This window comes from Elephas maximus, chromosome 16, assembly GCF_024166365.1.
Source record: "Elephas maximus indicus isolate mEleMax1 chromosome 16, mEleMax1 primary haplotype, whole genome shotgun sequence".
Classification (NCBI taxonomy): domain Eukaryota; kingdom Metazoa; phylum Chordata; class Mammalia; order Proboscidea; family Elephantidae; genus Elephas; species Elephas maximus.
Genome location: NC_064834.1, coordinates 19,031,494 through 19,052,657, shown reverse-complemented (window position 1 = coordinate 19,052,657; position 21,164 = coordinate 19,031,494). Strand labels below are relative to the sequence as shown.

Below are 21,164 nucleotides of genomic sequence, written 5' to 3'. Positions count from 1 at the left end.
CCATCCTTTCAGACTGAGGCAGCTCTGCTTCCTGTGCTCCTTTCAACAGTTCTGCTGATTTCTGAGCTGCGCTAGGGATGGTCCTTTTCTTGGAGGACAACAGATATAGCTCCTTTGGCCTGTTTCCTGCCTGTAGAATTCCAAGAGGCAGACAGCATTCTTTTCTTGCATTTTTGTCTCTATCCCCTTCAGTCTAAGCTGATGGGTTTCCTGCCGTGGTAGTTGGTTAGACCCACCAGTCACAGGCTTAATCTCTTTAAAAGATTGTGTAGCCATGTCCTTGGTGTACATTCTAGGACATGTGTCCTTAGTTTATACAACAGAATTTTCCAAATCTTTAAGTTCTGTTTTCACTTTCACAGTTCATTTTTAAGTCCATCTCTTTCCTCTCACATTTTACTATAAGTGGCAAGGAGAAACCTCATGGCCCCTTTAAGGTCTTGCTTTGAAATCTACTCAGCCAGTTACCCAAGTTCACCACTTACAAGTTCTATCTTCCTTCAGACATTTGAACATAATTCAGACAAGCTCTTTTGCCACTGCATAAGGAGCATCACCCTTCCTCCATTGTCTAATCACATGTTCTTTATTTTCTTTTAAAGCCTCACCAGAAGCACATTTATTGTCCACATTTCTAGCCACATTCTATTGCTGATAGAGACTTTCTGTATAGCTCTCCTCACTTCCTTCTCAGCCCCTCACCAGAATTGCCTTTGACATCCATCATCCTACCAACAATCTCTTCAAGGCAATCTAGGCTTTTACCCTTAAAAAAAAAAAAAAGGGCCTTTACCCTTAAAAAAAAAAAAAATTTTTTTTTTTTTATTAGGCACCTTAAAACTCTTCCAGCCTTCACCCATTACCTAATTCCAAAACTGCTTCCGTATTTTAGGTATCAGAGCAGCACCCCACTCTTTGGTACCAAATTCTGACTTAGTTATCTCATGCTGCTATAACAGAAATACCACAAGTAGGTGGGCTTAACAAACAAAATTGATTTTCTCACAGTTTAGAAGACCAGAAGCCCAAATTCAGGGTGATGGCGCTAGGGGGAGGCTTTCTCAGTTGGCTCTGGGGGAAGGTCTTTATTCCTTGGCTCCTTGGTGATCTTCATGTAGCTTGGCATGTGTCTTCCCCCATCTCTGCTTGCCTAATCTGTTCTTTTTATTGTACTTTAGATGAAGGTTTATAGAACTAGTTTCTCATCAAACAGTCAGTAAACACATTGTTGTATGACATAGTGTTAATAACCCCACAACATGTCAACACTCTCCCCTCTCAACCCTGGGTTCCCCGTTACCAGCTTTTCTATTCCCTCTTGCCTTCTAGTCCCTTCCCCAGGGCTGGTGTGCCTCTTCAGTCTTGCTTTGTTCCATGGGCGTGTTAATTTGTTCTTTATATGTCTTCTAAAAGATTAACTCAAGACTCGACCTTTACTAATCCTGCCTCATTCACATAACAGAAACTCATCCCCAGGCGTAGAGGTTAGAATTCACAACACATTTGGGGGGACACAATTCAATCTATAAAAAAAAAATAAATTCAATCTATAACAGGACCAAAATGTCAGAAGTGCCAGAGCTGAGAAACACTAGAAAAAGACCCATAACCTTCACTGTTTTATTCAAACTCCCTTCCCTTTAATCTGACATTTAATTTGTGCCTTCTATTGAAACTGTTTCCTTGAAAGTCACCAATGGTCACCTTCCAACCAAGAAATCTGGTGGCATTTCTTCTTCCTCAATCTTTGTGATCTCTTTCAAGCACTTAACACTTTCGCTTCCTCCTTTGCTCTCTTTTATTGTGGTAAATATAGACGTAACAAAGCAGTTGCCGTTTCTATAATTTTCACATGTACAGTTTCGTAACATTATGTTTATCATGTTGTTCAACCATCACCATTAATCATTCCCAAATTTTTCCATCACCTTTAACAGAAGCTCAGTGTCCCCTAAGTATGTGTCTTCACACTTGCTCTTTTGGAAGCTCTTTTTTCTCATACTCTTGATTCTTCCTCCTACCCTCATTACTGTACTTTCTTTTGTGGATTCCTATAGTTGGAATCGACTCAACGGCAACGAACAACACTCCTACGGGTAGTATTCCTAGGCTCTCTACTCTCCTAATTTATTCCTTAGTTTCAGATTTTATCTCTATTAGTTGACTCCCAAATCTCTTTCCTGAGATTTCCGACTGATCGAGGGGTTCCCTTGGATGTTCATTGGAATCTAAAATTAATGATGAGTAATGGCAGGTTAAGAAGAATCTTTAATACACTGGCCAAGAGGAAAGATAATATGGCCCAGTTTATATTTCCAACTTTATCTTCTGCTTTGGTCCTGTATAACCCTCAAACTCTGGCTAATCAGGATAACTCTATCCATGTCCTTAATTAAATGCCTTGTGCTTTCCTTCTGTGGTTTTGCTGCATGTCTTCTTGCTTGATTGGAATATGTTTCTCCCCTTTCCTTCTTCAAATCTTTCTGATCATATTAATCAGGAAAGTGTGAAATGGTGAAAATACAGAATTAGGAGTCAGAAGACCTATTTCTGTCACTTTACTTGCTTTTAGATCTTCGGACATATTACCTGAGCTTTCTATAGTCAGTTTCTTGAATTTTAAAGAAAAGGATAATAATCACATCTATTTTTTTTTTTATGTTTATCTCAGATAGCTAATATGAAAAAAATGCTTTGAAATATGTGAACTGTCATATAAACATCGTCTGTCCTCCTGAACTCTGCTAACACCTTGTGCCTTACGTATGGCTTGTAAGGCAAGGACAGAGATTGCAAACTTCTTAAAAGAGGGGGCCATAACTTAAACCTCTTCTCCCAGGTGCATGCGCGTTAACAGGTCCTGAGTAAAGCCTGATGAAAGAATAGCAATTCCACCTGCTACTCAGTCTTTGTAATTATTTTCGATTCACTGATTCTAAACATTTTATATTATGCCTAATTTTTGCCTTTTATTTTTTAATCGCCAATTTAGGTGATGTCTTTCCAGTGCAGATGAACCTGATAGCTCAGTCTCAGTTCCTGCCTTTGGCTGAAGTTCTCTGCTGTGCTGTGTCTGATCTGAATGCAGCTCAGGTTGTAGTCACTCAGGAGTCACTACGAGAGCATTTGCTGAGACAGTACCCAGGTGGAGTAATCAGTTTTCTCTGTTAGCGGTTCATCTCATGTGTTTGGCTTGTATTTATAATCTCAAGCACATAAATAGACCGGGTAATATCCTCTTTTTTTTCTTCCCTAGAGCCTTATATCAGGCTCCTGCTAGAAAAAAAGACCTATATCAACAAATTTGACAAGGACATTTATTTTTCAGATGAGCTTTTTCAGAAATGCTTATGACAATAAATAAGTAAATATGACAAGTTAGACTGCATAGTTGGGGGCTGCAAAGTGAAGAGCCCATCTTCCCCCACCTCCTAATCCCTCTATTCCTACTTTCCAGAGGCGATAGCCACTACTGTTTATAGTTTCTCATGTTTACTTCCATAAATTGTATTTGGCTGCACATATCCCCTTTTATAACAAATTGGATCATCCTCTGCATTCTCTCTGCACTTTTTTTGGAACTTAAAATTTTATCCTGCAGAGCTTTCCATATCAGCACATACTGATCTATCTCACCCTTTTAATAGCTGCATGGTTTGCCAGTGTAGGAATGTAGAAGAGTATTTTTATTTTTCCCCATCGTAAAAATGAATATGCCCATCGTAGAAAAAGAAATCACCACCGGAAGAAAACCGATCTTAACATATTGATTTTTTTTTTCTAAAAATTTTCGTATACATTTTTAACATTGTTTTCATAATATAATTTTGAACCTTGCTACTTGGAAAAGAGAATTTCTTTTAAAATTATTTTGTTGCCTTCCCAGCTTGAAAAAATACCATACCCAAATGTTTTGAAGCTTGCCCTCATTTTTTCTGTAGATTCTTATGAAGATTTAAGCCATTGAGACTGTGGTTTTCAAAATCTCCCATGTTTGTTCACCAAGAATGCTTTTCTTAGTCACATTTTAAATGTATGTGTTTGTATAACGGCGTGTGTATTTGCCTGGACTCAGATTTTTTTCATTAACCCAGCTATTATTTGATTAAATTAAGGATGTTAATGCTTCTTTGGCACTTAAATTCCATGCATCGATTTTATTACATATAATTAATTGGGTTCATCCTGCAAATGTGTAGTTATTTCTAAGTTCCTGATTTCATTCATGAAACTGTTTCTTATTCAAAATCAATCTGCATGTAAAATGCTCGTGTGTTTCAGGCATTGCAGTTCCATCTCAAGATATTCTCTATGCCACTCTGGGAACTCTGATTAAAGAAAGAAAGATTTATCACACTGGAGAAGGGTACTTCATAGTTACTCCTCAGACTTACTTTATCACGAATACAACCAACCAAGAAAATAAGAGAGCTCTGTCAGATGAAAGCCACTCGATGCCAACTTCTATTACGTATCTGGTGAGCATGGACAACTCTGCAGAATTAGCCAAAGAAAATGCTGCCCCCATTTCCCATTGTCAGTCTTGCCGGTGTTTTCCTGGTGTGTGTGCTCAGGATGTACAGGAACCACAAACTGCTGCAGAAGTGATTGGAAAAGGCCAGAAAGGTCTCGGAGAATCCAAACTTCTGGTGCAAAATCAGACAGTTACAGCGTCTGAGGAGAATCACGTCTGTGATAGGGCTAAACCTTTGCCATGTACAAAAGACAGAGAAAAAGGCAAGAAGTTTGGCTTTAGTCTCTTCTGGCGTAATATATCCAGAAAGGAGAAACCCAAAACAGAGCACAGCAGTTTCTCTGCCCAGTTCCCACCTGAAGAATGGCCTGTCCGAGATGAAGATAACTTGGACAATATCCCACGAGACGTTGAACATGAGATAATCAAACGAATTAACCCCATTCTGACTGTTGACAACTTAATCAAACACACTGTCCTAATGCAAAAATATGAAGAACAGAAAAAATATAATAGCCAGGGTACTTCCACTGATATGCAGATAGGTAGACACAAATATCCTTCAAAAGAGGGAGTTAAGAAAAGGCAGAGTCGATCTGCAAAGTCTCGAAGGCAGGGTTATTCTCATAGAGACAGACACAAAGGCAGGATTCAGGCAAGTGAGCCTCAGCAGAGAAACGTTAGACAGGAGAAGCACCCCAAACTCCTTGCTACACAGCCCACCCCCAGAAGTGAAAGCCCAAATGAAGTAGTTCAGGAACCACTTGGTGAGAATCCAGCAGTGCTTGGTTCCCATTTGATTTACAAAAGGAGAATCAGCAATCCTTTCCAGGGTTTGCCTCACCGAAGGAACCCAGTGACTAAAGGGCACAAGAGTCAGAAGACCAGTGATCTGAAACCCAGTCAGAGTGGCCCAAAGGAAAGGACTTTCCATAGATCAAGATCTTTAAATTCCTCAAGAAGCTTTGACTGTGAAACCAAACAACCATGTACTGAACAATGTAAAGATAAACTGAAAGCAGAATCAATTTGTATGAGTGACTCTGTCAAACCTATCAGTGATGACTTCAGAAATCACCTCCCAGATGATCCTCAATGTAGTGTTTTGCAAATTGACAGTAAATGCTGTTCCTTTAGGGAGGGCATGTCGGATTATGATGTGTATGTTGGAGAAAACAGGGTCATCCCTGAAGTCTTGAGGAAAAGTCATTCTCACTTCGACAAATTAGGGGAGACAAAAGAAGCGCAGCACATCCTGCCATCACAAGATCCCGCCTCTTTAGACCAAGCTTCCTCTGCTTGTGGATTAGTTGCTACAATACAACAGTTCCAAAATCTTGGCCTTTTGCATTACCCAGTTGGTGTGAACCATTTGAAACCAACTGAGAGACAAAGCAGAGATTCGGAAGAACTAACAAGAAAGGCATTTATCCAGGACACAAACACTGCTCATCTAGAAAATGAAAGGCCTTCTGACAATGACCAGGCCTTGTATGAGAATGAAGTGGAAGACAATGATGGTGCCTGCAGTTCATTATACCTAGAGGATGATGACGTATCAGAGAATGATGACTTGTGTCAAACATTGCCTGGTCATACTCAGGATTCCTTTCCAGGTAGACGTAAGTGGGATCATTTAGGAAAACAAAAGGTGGTTGAAAGAGCTCTGACTGAGTACAACAGCAAAATACATAGGTTTGAGCCTCAGGTGCTTAATGGCAAGGAACGTTACAAACCCAGCGGGTTGTTCACTAGCCCAGGTGAAAGCCAAAAACCTAATCTCGCTGCCGAAAGCTGTGGCCTTAATTCAGGGACCAGGTTTGCTTTTCGTTATGAAGAGGAACCCAGTGTTGCTGAATGTGCACAGGCCTCAGCGCTTGCTGATGGAAGTATGTTGGGTTACTACAGCACAAGGAAAGCCGGTTCTGAGGCTGAAACCTTGCTAGACTCTGTTGGTGACACAGGAAAGAAACCAGCGACCTGGAGTCAGAGTCCTCAGAATCAGGAAATGAGAAGACATTTCAAACAGAAGTTAGAACACCTCAGTGCTTCACATATGCCAGCGTTGTCTCAAGATATCCAACATGAACACAGCCACTTGGAAGGAACAGAAAATCATAGCATGGCAGGCGATAGTGGAATAGATTCTCCTCGGTAAGTGCACATAAGTGTTTGGTTAGCCACTGTCCCTCAACAGTTATTAAAACCAAGGGCATCTTGGGTTACTTGGTGGGAGATTGCTGTATAAACTTTTTATAATGATGTAATTCTGCCACCCTTTCCTGAATCCATTGTACAAAATTACAGTGAAATCTCTTACGTGATAGGATAGGGTTCGTCTTTACTGTGAACAAAAATTTGACTGACCCACTACCACTAAATCTTGAATTATTTCTAAAATCAGGAAGCAACTGCTATAAATCAAGCACTCCTTGAATTGACAGTTGGAAGTTTTCACCTACATCCCTGGGTCTACATAGGTTGAGAAAGAGTGATTTAGTGCAAAATGACTTAATTTCTTAGTGTTCGTTCCTTCAGTTTTAATCTGAGGATACCCGTATTGATCTACTTGACTGAAGGATCATTACACTTGACAAATAAGATGCAAAATCCAATTATGTTTGGAAATGGCTCCTGCTTTCCTGCATCACTTGTGCAGCATAAATAAGAATGGGTAGGTTATTAAAATAGGAATAAAAAATAATGACCACAATGTGGACAGTCTTTCACACAGATCATGATATAGTATATTGCCACCTTAGAGAAATCATTAAGTGTTTAAAGATGTGGCTATTTTCCACACCAATTTGTTTAAATAACATTGTCAGATTATAAAATATGGTCATAATAGAGCATTTGAGAAGTACTAAAAAATATTTTTTGAGGATACCAATAATCATCCTACCATCTAGACATTTCTAAAACCTCTTATATCCGTCGTATTTCCCAGTAACACTGCAGTCTGAACAGGTAGCTTTTGCTTATTGGGCTCATACTGTAGATCAACTGTACTTTGCATCTTGCTTTTTTCAGTAAATGGTACATTGTGAACATTTCCTCATGTCAATAATTTAAAAGATCATCATAAAAATTTGGTATAAATCTTTACTAGTTTTTTTATTATATAAAATTGTGTGCCCTCTTTTGAAAAATTAAAACAGTACGGAAATGTAAAAAGTCTCCATTCCTCCACCTTTCCCAATCCCATTCGACAGAGGTGACCTGAGCATTGTTAACAGCTTGGTATATATGGTCTTCTCAACTTTTTCCCATGCTTTTTAAATAAAAGTAAAAAAAAAAAACAAAGAAAAAAATTTTTAACAACAAAAAATCATACAGAGCCATGGCTTTCTTTTTTCGCCTAATTTTTTTTTTATTATTATCATGGATAGGTGCAGGATCAATATTATAGAGATCTAGCTCATTCTTTTTAATCACTGCTTAGTATTACATTATGTGGGACTCATTATTTATATAACCATTATTTTTCTTCTTTTGACATTTAGATTGTTTCCAGTATTTTGCTATAATAAATCAATCAGCAGTAATTATTTTTACATGTATATTGTGGGCATTTCTTTTTATTTCCCTAGGCTAAACTCCTGGAAGTCTACATTTTTAAAACATATCTTTATGTCTTTTTTGGGGGAACAAAACGTTTTCTGCCTGAAACAATATTTTATATCAAGTGTCTCAAGAAAATTAAAACATTGTTTCCAAAACTAAACCATGGTGGTGTAAACCAAGAAGCCGTGGGTTCCCTTTCTTTCTCTTTGGCAAAAGACACATTAGAGAAATTACTTCTTGACATTGCAATTGAGAATTTTAATTTGAGAAATTTAATTTCTTAAAAATAGCTTGTAATATGTTCTTGGAAGGCATATATTAAAGTCATTTAGAGGAATGAGGAGGGAAAATAACATCTGACCATCAACTGCGTACCAGAATTGTTACATGGATGAGGAGGGACGGAGATGAACAAGACATTACTGCTACTTACGGGAAGCTTACCGGTTAGTTTGAGAAGAAATTGAACTCGAGAAAAAGCATAAATTCTTCATAACTACCAAAGAGGTGTGGAGTTAAGAGTGGTGGGCTGTGTGAAGGAAAACTTTGGGCAGATTTTTGAGACATATCCTAGTGTAGTGGAAAAAAGGGAATGTCAAAAGCAAAAATAACCAAACATTAATGTGAATTGGCTGAAGTAAGGTGGATATATTAGATCAGGGTCTAAGATGGCTTCTAGGAAGGGAACATTGTCAATACGAAAAATTTTTTTTTGGCTTTTCCTTTCTGTATGACTTCCCAGAAACAAAAATAAATTACACAGGAAGATGTTGATCACTTCAGTTTTATAGAAGAGTTTTCCAAGGAACTTACTTTTTGTTTCTGACTAGAATATAGTTGATATTGAATCTGAGAACAGATGTTGTTCAGAAAATATGAACTCCTTAGAAAGCAGCTTTACCTCATATTAATATAAAAAAAAAAAATAAAATAAAATAAAAATACAAATGGCACAGTCAGGAAAATCCCTTAAACCAAAAAAAAAAAACCAAACCCAGTGCCGTCGAGTTGATTCCGACTCATAGCAACCCTATGGGACAGAGTAGAACTGCCCCATAGAGTTTCCAAGGAGCACCTGGCGGATTTGAACTGCTGACCCTTTGGTTAGCAGCCGTAGCACTTAATCACTACGCCACCAGGGTTTCGTAGACGTAACTAAACACCTAACAGAATGAAGTTCCCGGGCTTGAAGGCAAAGGACCATATACCGGGGGACAGCTTCGTCAATTGGCACAACATAGTTCTTAAAGACAGTGTTCTACAGCCTACTTTGGTGAGTAGTGTCTGGGGTCTTAAAAGCTTACAACCATCTAAGATAAACTATTAGTCTCTTCTAGTCTGGAGCAAAGGAGAGGGAAAAAAACTAAAAACCCAAGGGAGCAATTAGTCCAAAGGACTAATGGACTATATGACCCACAGCCTACACAACCCTGAGACCAGAACTAGATGGTGTCTGGTTACCACTACTGACCACTTTGACTGAGATTACAACAGAGAGTCCAGGACAGAGTGGGAGAAAAATGTAGAACAAATGATTAAATTCACAAAAAAGATCAGACTTACTGGTCTGACAGAGATTGGAGGAACCCTCGAGAGTATGGCCCCTCGGGCACCCTTCTAACTCGGACCTGAAGCAACTTCTGAAGTTCACCTTTCAGCCAAATATTAGGTAGGCCTATAAGACAAACATTAACACGCACGAGGAACGAGTGTCTTAGGTCAGTCAAGTATACGAGATCAAATGGGCAATACCTGCCCAGGAACAAAGATGAGAAGGCAGGAGGGGACAGGAAAACCGGATGAATGGACATGGTGAACCTGGGATGGAGAGCGAAACTGGGGGAGTGCTGACACAATGCGGGATTGTGACAGTACCACGAAACAATTTATGTATAAATTTTTGAATGAGAAACTAATTTGCTCTGTAATCTTTCAGCTAAATCACACACAAAAAAAAGAAAAAGCAGCTTTAGTAGTTGAGGTGCTATTGTGACGCTTTTAAAATGTAAAACCAAAAAAAAAAAAAACCAAACCAGTTGCCATAGAGTTGATTTGGACTCAGGATGACCCCATGTATATCGGAGTAAAACTGTACTCCCTAGGGTTTTCAGTGGCTGATTTGGGGGGAAGTAGATCGCCAGGCCTTTTTTCTGAGATGCTGTCACCAAGTGGACTCAAACTGCCAACCTTTTGGTTAGCACTCGAGTGCGTTAACCCTTTGCACCACCCAGTGACACCTGACTAGCACATGTTGTTGTGTGCTATAGAGTTGGTGCTCACTCAGAAACCCTACAGGACACAGTAGAACTGTGGGGTTTCCTAGGCATTCTGGGAGCATATTGTCAGGTCTTTGGTGGAGCTGGTGGGTGTGTTTGAACTGCCAACCTCTTGGTTAGCAACTGAGCAATTACCTATTTTACCAGCAGTTCACCACTAGGGCTCCTTGCCTAGCACATAAAAACTCAAACCCAAACCTGTTGTCATCGAGCCTATTCCGACTCATAGCGACCCTAGAGGACAGAGTAGCACTGCCCCATAGATAGCTTTTTTTTTTTTTTATAGAAGGCAGTAAATTGATATCTGTTGATAACTTTAGATGTCAATTTATGTGAAAAATGTATCTTAGTGTTAATAAATGTTGTACTGCCGTCAAAGTAACAAATGAAGCTATAATGCCTTGATTAGAAATCCAGGTCCCTTCTGAAGATAGTAATTCTGTTATTTTTAATATCTTTAGGACACAGAGTCTGGCATCTAATAATTCAGTCATTTTGGATGGACTTAAAAGAAGAAAGAATTTTCTGCAGAACTTTGAAGGCACAAAGAACAGTCAAGAAATCACACCCAATTCCTTACTACAGCTAACTCCAGTCATAAATGTTTAATTCTTATTTTTCTTTTGGAAAGTGTTTTTTTTGGTAAAAATGTACAGCATCACTGTAGAATGTTTTAATCAACCAATATATAAGGATCCTTTAAAGCCAAGCATGTATGCTAGTAACTTCATTGCATACGTTGTTCTAGTTACTTGCTTTTTTCTTTTTTGACATTTTAAAGCTTTTTTTTTAGTTTAATTTTACCATGAATTTATTAGGAATATAAAATTTGCAATAAAAAGAAACATGGAATCACTGGACTGTTTCCAATTCAACATAACTAAATTTTCAGGCATTAGTTTCTCAGATACACAGAATGCTACTTTACTCCCCAGTATTCCCTTTCTCTCTGCCCATACTACTAGTTCCTATGTTAAGTTAGTCTCACTGGATTTGACACAAATTCTGGAAAATAGTGTGTTGTAGGGTTGCATAGATACTTTGTTTGCAGCTGAAGTCTTTTCTCATTATCAGAAAGAATTCGTATAGATGTATTGGGTACTTTACAAAAAGGGTTCCTTCCATCCAGTTGTTGCTGCTCAAGATCTACTCTGCCAACAGCTTGAACATGAACAAATTGCTCCACATTGTGACTGGCAACGTGCAAAAGGCCTGTGGCAGCAGACCTCTGGCTCTACTATTCCTCTGATTCCTCCCCACATTTCAGGCTCAGCATGGCAATGAGAAGTCAAGATATTCTCAGATGTTGGAGATAGAAGGAAGCAGAATGATTGCAAAATAGTTTGTGAATGAGGAAGGTTCTGGATTAGACATTTCAAGGAAAAAAAAAGATGGCTGATAGAATTTTAGCTTCTGGAGGACAATGGCAGTTTATCTACATTTGATCTATTTTTGTTCATGATGAGACCTAGATAGTTTTCCCAGAATTTTTTTCTGGTAGGTTTTTTTTTCAAACCAAAAGGTGGGATGGTCAGTTCTCTTGGGCCTGGGGAACATGGAGCAGTCAAGCATGTTTTCAGCATGTTGGGTAGACAACTGATGCTGACATATGGTTAAGGAAGATTTTTTTTCTAAGAAGTTTCTAAGGATTGTCAAAGCCTTAGATCTCAAGGATCATTGAACTATTTGAACAACGCCCTTCTCCAGATCTCACCAGCTTGATAGCAGAGAAGTTCAGAGTGAAGCTTGGCACTGTGGAGAGCTGCATCCATGCCCTATGGGAGTGCCTAGGGGGTGGTTAGACCCACCACACCTTGAGCGGTCAGACCACTCACTGCTGACTATTGGTTTTTAGTGGGCCATGAAGAAGATGAGCAACCCTGTTCAAAGTACCAAGAGGATAATCTGGCATAGGAAAGACTTGTGGGAGGTGGGGAGATAAAGACTTTTTTAGGGGGTCTTAGAGCTTAGATTCAGTGCCAGTTAGTGGAAGTTAGGAGAAAAATTTCAGCTCAGTATGAAGAACTTCCTATTAGACCACCGTGCTGGAGATGAAATAGGCAGCTTTGTAAAATAATGAATTTCCCAGTATTTAGGGCATCCAAGCAGAGGCTTGATAATCCCTTGAAGAGGGACTTTAAATATTTAGCTTATCAAAATGGCTCAGCTAGATGATTTTGGAGATTACTTCCAACTGTAAGATTTTGTGCTTCTAAGAGCTGATGAGACTCCTGCGAAATACTGAGCTCATGCAAGATTCTTGAATATTGGTTCCACCTGTCCATTTCTGCACCTGTCCTTGCCAGCCCTTGGAAAAAGGAGCATCAACAACTCTGTTCCATCTTGGATTTTGGACTGGGACAGGTTTCTTAGTAGAGGGAGGAATCCAGAGTCTTCCGGCTCCAGCCACGTCTAGGTACCAATGAAATCCATCTAATTTTACCAGCGGCTGCATAATGACTCTAGTTAAATGTATTAAGTGAAACCTATTATGAAACCAAGAAACTTTGTTGGTACATACTTGACCACAAGTATTAAAGATGGGAATATGTGTTATTAAATTGTTTTTTGGGAGATTGTTCTCTAAAATAGGTGACTTGCTTTTTTTTTTTTCCAGTATTTTTTTCTTTGTGTAGAAACTTTAGTTCTTAATTTCTCTTCCATATTGCAGCCTGTTCTTTAATGAGAAGACTGTTCTCTTGAGGCAGCACGATGACCTGAGTATAGGAGTCAGATACAAGTTTGAATCTCAGTTCCATTCCTTGGTACCTGTATGATGGAGCAAATTACCAAACTTTTCAGTCTTTTTTCTCATTTGTAAAAGGGAGATGAGTAATGATATCTACTTTATAGGATTGTTGTGAGATTTGTAGACAATCTAGCTAAAGGATCGAATACAGGAAACAATATTGTTATAAACATACATATTTACAGGACTTGCCCGATAGGTAAATACATGACACACTGGACAGGTTCCTCGTTTATTGACAGGTTGTCTGAAATTTCTCCATTAGTGATTCAGTCCTTTGGGTAAAGACTATAGAAAGTATTCTCAGTCAAAATCTAGTTATGCCTGGAGGAGGTTATGTCTTCAGATAACAAGTTTTCAGTTATGTCTTGCTATTGTTGTTAGGGCCATCCAGTTGGCTCCGACTCAGCCACCCCATGTATAACAGAAGGAAACATCACCTGTCCCTAAGCCATCCTCACAGTCGCTGCTGTGTTTGACCCTTTGTTGCAGCCACTGTGTCAGTCCATCTCGTTGAGGGTCTTCCTCTTGCTGACCCTCTACCAACATGTGAGATCCTTTTCATTCTCTCTCATCTGGGATCTCCGACCTCTGGGAATCCTCAAGAAAGTAACTGTGTTCTGCAAGCTATTTTCAACATTTCAAAAATCCTAATGGGAATTGTGCATTTCCTGTGTCTACAGTTAACTCTTGGCTAACTAAAACAAGTTTCTTTGCCAGTGGCTGAAATTACAGCTCAGTAAAGCAACACTAAAAGGAGTCCTGGTGGCACAGTGGTTAAGAGGGGAGATGCTAATTTAAAGCTCAGCAGCTCAAGCCCACCAGTCCACTCTGCAGAAGAAAGATGGGGCAGTCTGCTTCCCTAAAGATTTACAGCCTTGGAAACCCAATGGGGCAGTTCTACTCTGTCCTACAGGGTTGTTATGAGTCCTGTGACTCATGAGTATATTGAGTATATGAATATGATTTGAAATCTCGACTTTTTTTTTGTATCACGCTGATGTGACACTGTTAAACTATTTTTATCTTATTCATAGATTATAAAATTACAGTCAGTTATTATTAAATGCAGTTAGTAGATAAAATGTCTAAAAATGTCAGATCCATGAGGAAAAAACAATGCAAAGAGCCCTTAGTAGTGAAAGGATTGAGAATCACTGTGTTTCGAGATCCCATTTACAGCTAGCTGAGAAAGTTGGGAAGTGGGGAAGAGAGTAATGAAACAAGAATAGAGTATCAAAAATAAACTCATGACTTGAGTGCTTTGCTGGCCTTCACACATCTTTCTCCCATTTGATATCGCAGAAACGTGTGCCCTCTTTATCAGGAGTAACTTCCAAACATTTCTTGTATAATGGTGCCCTCTTCTGGAGTGACTGCTGTGACTCTGAAAACACCCCCCGCCCCCATATAATAACTACAAACTAAGTAGTGAGACTTGCTTCTAAAGGTTAAACATTTAAAAAGCTAGTCCAAATAATTTGTATTAGGATACATAAGTATATATGTGTAAATGTGTTCAGGGATTTTTCCTTTTCAGCCTCAAAACCATGGGCTAAAGGTAAAAATGTAAGCACATCACTGTAGTGCTGTTAACATCAGCTGATCCTCCCAGTTTCCCTGCACTATCAGAGCAAGTTTTGCAAACTGAAGAAACATGTTTTAGATTTAGATTTGAGTCAGCCAAATTCACATGGCTAGTATTGGCAAAAAACATCCTCTTCCCTCCCCTTTCCCATCTCTTTCCTTTCGCTGCAGTACTCTCAATACTTATTCTGTCCCATTCTCTGCCCCCAGTGTCTCTTGATCAATTCATAACTACCTCTTAATTTATTTCCATCCCTTAGTAATGGTTCAATTCTTCTTGTCACACAATATTGACATGCAGATTCAAAAGGCTGTATTTGATGGCCCTTTTTAACCACCTTTCTAACCATAAAAATCTAGCCCTGATTGGATAGGGGCAAGTTTGGATACCGTCAGCCTGTTTTTATACTTTAAAGGTCACAGAGGGACCAAAGGCGAGGGAATTTTTATAGAACTTCAGGATGGAGAGCAACAGACGAGGCACCCAAATGTTGAATTTTGAGGGAGAAATTTTTTCAGTGACTCTGGTAAGATATTTGGAAAGTAAAAATATTTTAATATGATTGCATTATTGATTACCTGTGCATTTTAATTCATGTTTCTCTTTTCTCCCAGGAAATCATCAGATACAAATCTGATACAAATCTCTTGAGATTTGTAGGGAGAACACAAATGAAAGAAAAAAAATTCTCTTCCATCTCCATTCCAAAGTTTTCTAGTCGATTGAGGCAAGATACCTATTGAGAACATATATATAGTACGGCACCCCTGCTTTTTTTTTCCAGCTAAGCCACTCCTTGGTCAAGTTATTTATGATTTGGTTTAATTTATATGCACTTGCCCTTTCTACTTGACATAGCAGCCTGAGGTTTGGTGTAGTGAGTTTAGGGCTTAGAAGGCAAGTGTTGTAGTGTGTTTCAAACCACAGAAGGTCATTTTGAAAAACATTAATATACTTGTTAGCTACTGGAATAATAATAGTCCTTTCCCCTTTCAGACCTGCTGTATGACCTCCTAAAGATAAAAGCAAATGCCACAAATAGTCCTGAGGAACCAACACTTCATCTGCATTTAATCATCAACTACAACATATTAACATTTCTTAATATCCCAGTTTTATACCTGTGACCTTCTTCACTACATCTATTCCTATGTACAGCATACCCTGTTGTAGGGCTACAAAGACATTAGGGTGGTAGGACTGGTGTGGGTGTAAAGGGATGGCAGAAAAGGATTTAAAAAAAGCACAAATCTAGAAATGCATAGCTGTTAACATTTAGGGAGACAGATGCATTACTTATTCTACCACCTTTAGCTGAACACTCCTTGTGTTCACAATATTGAATCCATAAGGTTACATCTAGATAAGTATATAGCCCTTGACTTCAGGCCCATTCATAATTATGCAGGTCTGTAGCTTCCACAGATTTAACATTTGTAGTTTGAGTTATTCAGAACTAATCCCCAAACTTCGTGACGTGTAGTACTTTGTAATTTTGCTAAGACACAAGTTGGATGCTCAGGCTATAAGGCTTGTGTTTTGGAAATTGTCCAAGAGTTTGTGAGATGCCCCTGCACCTACATTTCGTTTCTTCTCAGCTCAGTAGTAACTGGGTTGAAGAGATTATGAAGAGATAAAGAAATGGCTCTGAAAAGAAAGCACCAGCAAATGTAAGAAAAAGTATATGCCTGGGAAGTAACTGTATTGTCAGGTTTCCAGTTTGTATAAGGTTGCGGTTGTATAAAAGGTAGTTAATCACCATCAATAAAATACAACTTTTTTATTTCACTATAAATGAATGTAGTTCCTTTGGTGCAGTGTTTGAGAGCTTGGCGGCTAACAGAAAGATTGGCGGTTTGAAACCACCAGGCGCTCCTTGGAATCCCTATGGGGCAGTTCTACTTTGTCCTATAGGGTAGCTATGAATCGGAATCTACTCGATGGCAATGGATTTGTTTTTTATATATAAACGAATAATCTATCGAGGACAGTTAGACGTGTTTTCTCTCTAGCAGAAACTGTCAGATTTCTCCAGTTTTTTTCCTATTCATTCCATGTTTCATGGGAGCATCTTTCCCGAAACGCTTTGCGAAACTGAAAGCTTTCAGGCTGGTGCGGCAGATAAAGCACCGATCTCGGATTCAGATGAGTTCTCTAGTCCTCCCTGTGGCACTCACTGATTGTGTGGCTTTAGACAAGTAAATCCCTTTCTCGGGTTTAGTTTCTTCGTCTGTCAAATGGAGAGTGTGAGGAGGACCTAAAGTGAACGAAGACCAACTTTATAACTAAAACCGAAGATTTCAGGGAAGGTTGTCTGGCGCCGGCCTCCACCTCAAGCCCTTCCGTCGGACTCCAGACCCGACGAAGCCCCTCAGCACGAAGGTCGGACGGCTGGCCTCGCGGGAAGCCGTTAGACGTTAACGCCTCACCCCGCAATGGGCGGGGCCGAGGCCGGCGGCTTCCGGTGGCGAAAGGGTGGGCTGTGCGTGGCGCTTCCCACCGACCCCTGCACTGCGTGCAGACGCCTCGCCATCACCGTTGAGGGGCTTCCCAGGCCCAGCAGTGCATGCTGGGAAGCCCCGAGGCCTCTCCTCCGGGCCAAGAAAAAATTTTCGGGGTGGGGGGGGAGGGGAGAAGAAACCGTATAATTTTATGCTAATCAGGACACCCGTAGTTTATGGCGATTGGCCAGGGTTTTGCTTTAGAAGCCAATCACTTCAGAACGAGGGTGTGCCTGTCTAGATCTCTCACAGTCATTGGACGGGAGGTTGCGGTGCAACGGAAGAGCTTAAACGGAGAGTATCCGGGATTATTTCCCCCCGCGGTGCGGTGCGTGTCCCGGAAGTGACGCACGGCTCTGGCTGGGCGGCCGCCCTGCCCCCGCTTCCTTTCACGCTGTCGCTGCCCGTAGGTGGTTGTAGCCACCGTGCCCAGAAGGAGGCGGCGGCGGCGGCGAGTGATGCCTGGGAAACTCCTCTGGGGGGACATTATGGAGCTGGAGGCACCCTTGGAGGAGTCGGAGAGCCAGAGGAAGGAGAGGCAAAAGGTGCGCTGAGGCTGGGCCGCGCCTCCTTTTGGGCTGCGCCGGCTTGGGCGGGGAGGGAGCTGTCCCTGATGGCCTGTCAGAACCGGGTCGGAGCATCCGAGAGCCTGCCCTCGCGCCGCCCTCGACCGTCTGAGGTCGATCCGGGACCAATTCCACCTCCACACCCCCGACCTGGAGAATGGCGGCCCTGGGCTTTGGCCCGGCCTCCCACGGCCCCTCAGCCTTTCCCGTTGGCGCCTGAATCTCTCCTAAGAGGTGGGCAGACTCAGGCTCCCATCACAGTGGAACCTGTTTTTTCTTCTTCTTTCTTAAGCAGCGAAGCCTGTCACTTGGTTTTCGTTGACCATCTTAGAAGATGGTTAAGGAAAGTAACTGCTTTGGTTACGTGTTGTTTCTTTGTCACCTTGTCCCGTGTTTGAGTGTCTTGGGAAAAAGCGATCTTAGGATTTACAAACCTCGATAACTAGACTGTCGAGGCTTAAGAAGCAGCACCGTTGTCAGGATTTGACTGTGATGGAGATGATGTGAGTTGTGTTATTAATAGCCCTTATGGTCTTTTTTTTTTTTTTTTTATGGTCAGTATGTTCATTCAATCCACAAGTATTTATTGAGTCTAATTTGTACCAGGATCTTTGCTGGGCATCAAGGAGTTTAAACTAAATAAGAATATAAAAGATGGTTCCGGCCGTAAAGGGCCTGCAGAGGAGTTCTAGAGACAAAAGAAAAGTCCAAGAACAGTTAGGGAACCACAACGTGCTGAAAAGGTAAAATTTTACTGGAGACATTTGACCTGTAGGAAAGAACAGACCTGAGGTGGGTAAGATAGCAATCTCCAAATATTCGAAGGCTGTCGTGGCAAAAGAATGAGATTTATTCTGTATAGCTTCAAAGAGCAGAACCTACTCTTCCGACCTTATCACCAAGGTAAATTCACCATTCCAGTCAGTTATTTTTCTATGGCTGCTCCTGAAATACTTGTCTCCCTTTTGCATCCAAATCCTATCTATTTGTCAAGGTCTAGTTCAAGTCTTTTCTAACCACCACAGTGTACAGTAGTCTGATTCCCATTTGAAGTCCTTTTCCACTGACTATCGTTCACTTGGCGTTTATGATGTGCTTTCTTGTAAAGTTAACTTATTTTTCCTTTGTGTATACTTCCCAAAGATTTTTGAGGGAAACGACCACATTTTTGTCCATCCTTACATTTCAGTATATTCTTGTAAGTTGGTGGCTATATCTTTGCAAGTTCATGGCTTTCACATTGTAGATTCTCCAGAAGTACTTGTTCATTGGTCCATTAACTATGAAAGATAACTAAATATTTGGAAATGGATTGGAGTACAAACTAATAAAAATAGAGCATTAGGATAGTGGTCTGGCTTTGAGATAAAGATAACTTTGGTTTTGGATATGTTGAGTTATGGAGCTAGTTCAGAAGTTCTCAAAATGAGTGCAAGTGAGGAAGGGGGCCTGAAAATATTTGTTGAAACCATGGAAATTGTATGCAAGAGATAGGAAATGGTGTGGAAGTCATAGAGGAAAGAGACTTAAGGAACATCCACAGAAGAAGGAGGGAGAGGAACCATTGCAGTTGTGATAGAGGTAAGAGGATAGGAGGAATTACAGAGTGTCACAGAAACTAAGGGAATGGACAATGTCAAGCACTGTGCGTCTGATGTGAAACAGTGTATTTCATCACCTTGGGATGTTGCTGAGCTTGGACCTAGGGGTCTGACTTTGCCTTGCTTCCTCTTCCCCCTGAAGTGTTGGGCCCAGGAGCAAAGCAAACCCCAAGGTTAACTCTATAAATAACCTTGTTTTCCTGTAGAACCTGTTGGTTTGGAGAGATGTGGGACTAGTTTAGTTAAATAAAGATCAAATGATAGAACCTATAACTATATAACTTATGTTCACGTAAAGCTGTACTGTTTACAAAACATGTTCAACAGTAATAACAAAACAGTAATGTACAAGTGGATACATACGTAGATATGTAAGCTGAACAGGAGTGGGAGGGCGTATTGAAGTACACCCATGTACATGTATGTGTGTACATGCTGCAAATGTACCCATGTATGCAGTAGTGCATGCAGGGGACAGAGCCATGAAAACTTCTTAGCCATAACCATACACCTCCCAGGACTGAGATACTGGGCTTGAGGGCTAGGGTGCGGTGCCCTCATAGTCTCAGGGGACATCTAGGTTAATTGGCATATCATAATCCATACAGACAATGTTCTACATCGTATTTTGGTTAGCAGTGACTAGGGTCGTTAAAGCTTGTGAGTGGCCATCTAAGTTACAACAATCAGTCTCTGTCTGTCTAGGGCAAAGGCGAGTGATCAAAACCAAGGACTGAAGAGACCAGTTAGTCCAGAGGACTAATGAACCACATGAACCGTGGTCTCTACTAGCCTGAGACCAGAAAAACTAGATGGTGCCCAGCTACTACCACCACTCTAACCGAGACCACAGTAGTAGGTCATGGACAGAGAGGGAGAAAAATACAGAACAAAATAAATATAGGACAAAATCCAAACTCATAAATAAGACCAGACTTACTGGTCTCATAGAGACTGAGATTATGGCCTTTAGACACCCTTCAAACTTGGAACTGAAGTCATTCCTGGAGATCACATTATAGCCATATGGTAGACAGGCCTATAAAATGAACAGTAATACCAGTGAAGAATGTACACCTCAGAACAATCAACTATACGAGTCCTAAAGGGCAGCATTTGCCCAAAAAAAAAGGTTAGAAGGACGGTAGGGGCAGGAAACCTGGGCAGACGGACTTGGGGAATCCAAGGAGGAAGGGGGGAGAGTGCTGACATGTTCAGGGGTTTACAGCCAGTGTCACGAAACAAGCCGTGTGTAAATTGTTGAATAGGAAACTAATTTTTTCTGTAAACTTTCACCTAAAAACAACAATAAAATGTTAAAAAAAAAAAAAACATTCAATTTTTGTAGCAACTCCTATCTTATGGGTGAGAAAACTACGTAAAGACACTCTAAAAATTGCGTAAGTCATGGTAAAAATTGTACAAGTCATGGTGAAAATTGTTGTGGTGGTAGTTTTTACCATCACGGTTGTTGTTAGTTGCCCTTGAGTGGATTCTGACCCGTGGCAACTCCAAGAGTTACGGAGTAGAACTACCCCATAGGGTTTTCAAGGCTGTGACCTCTCAGAAGCATATCCCCAGGCCTGTCTTTTGAGGCATCTCCGGATAGGTTCAAACTGCTAACCTTTTGGCTAGTAGTTGATCACTCACTTAACTGGTTGTACCACCCAGGAACTCCCACCAATCACTGCTATCTAGTTTTTTTTTTTTTTTTTTGGAATATCTGATGAAATAATTCTGAATTTCCAAATCATTTCTTGTGGTCTGCAAATATTAAAACACTGGCCACCAGTGATATTTTAAAACTAAAGGTGCAGAATAGTCCACTCATTTTTTAAAAAA

General features: G+C 40.4%; 2 protein-coding genes across 8 annotated transcripts in view; both read left to right on the top strand.

Annotated features, from left to right (window-relative positions):
* STOX1 (storkhead box 1) overlaps window positions 1-16,358 on the top strand; it is a 60,882-nt gene extending 44,524 nt beyond the window's left edge. For all 6 annotated transcript variants that reach the window (XM_049855165.1, XM_049855170.1, XM_049855167.1 and 3 more), the window contains 3 exons: window positions 2,993-3,145; window positions 4,282-6,628; window positions 10,779-16,358. In XM_049855165.1, coding sequence (XP_049711122.1) covers window positions 2,993-3,145; window positions 4,282-6,628; window positions 10,779-10,926 — 2,648 coding nt within the window. In that variant the 3' untranslated portion in view covers window positions 10,927-16,358. The remainder of the gene's footprint in view (window positions 1-2,992; window positions 3,146-4,281; window positions 6,629-10,778) is intronic.
* A 1,135-nt stretch (window positions 16,359-17,493) lies between these two features.
* The window catches only part of DDX50 (DExD-box helicase 50), a 40,079-nt gene continuing 36,408 nt past the window's right edge, over window positions 17,494-21,164 (top strand). The window contains exon 1 of one of the 2 annotated variants that reach the window (XM_049855076.1): window positions 17,494-17,700. In XM_049855076.1, the coding sequence (XP_049711033.1) occupies window positions 17,614-17,700 (87 nt within the window). In that variant the 5' untranslated portion in view covers window positions 17,494-17,613. The other variant, XM_049855077.1, reaches the window with a different exon arrangement.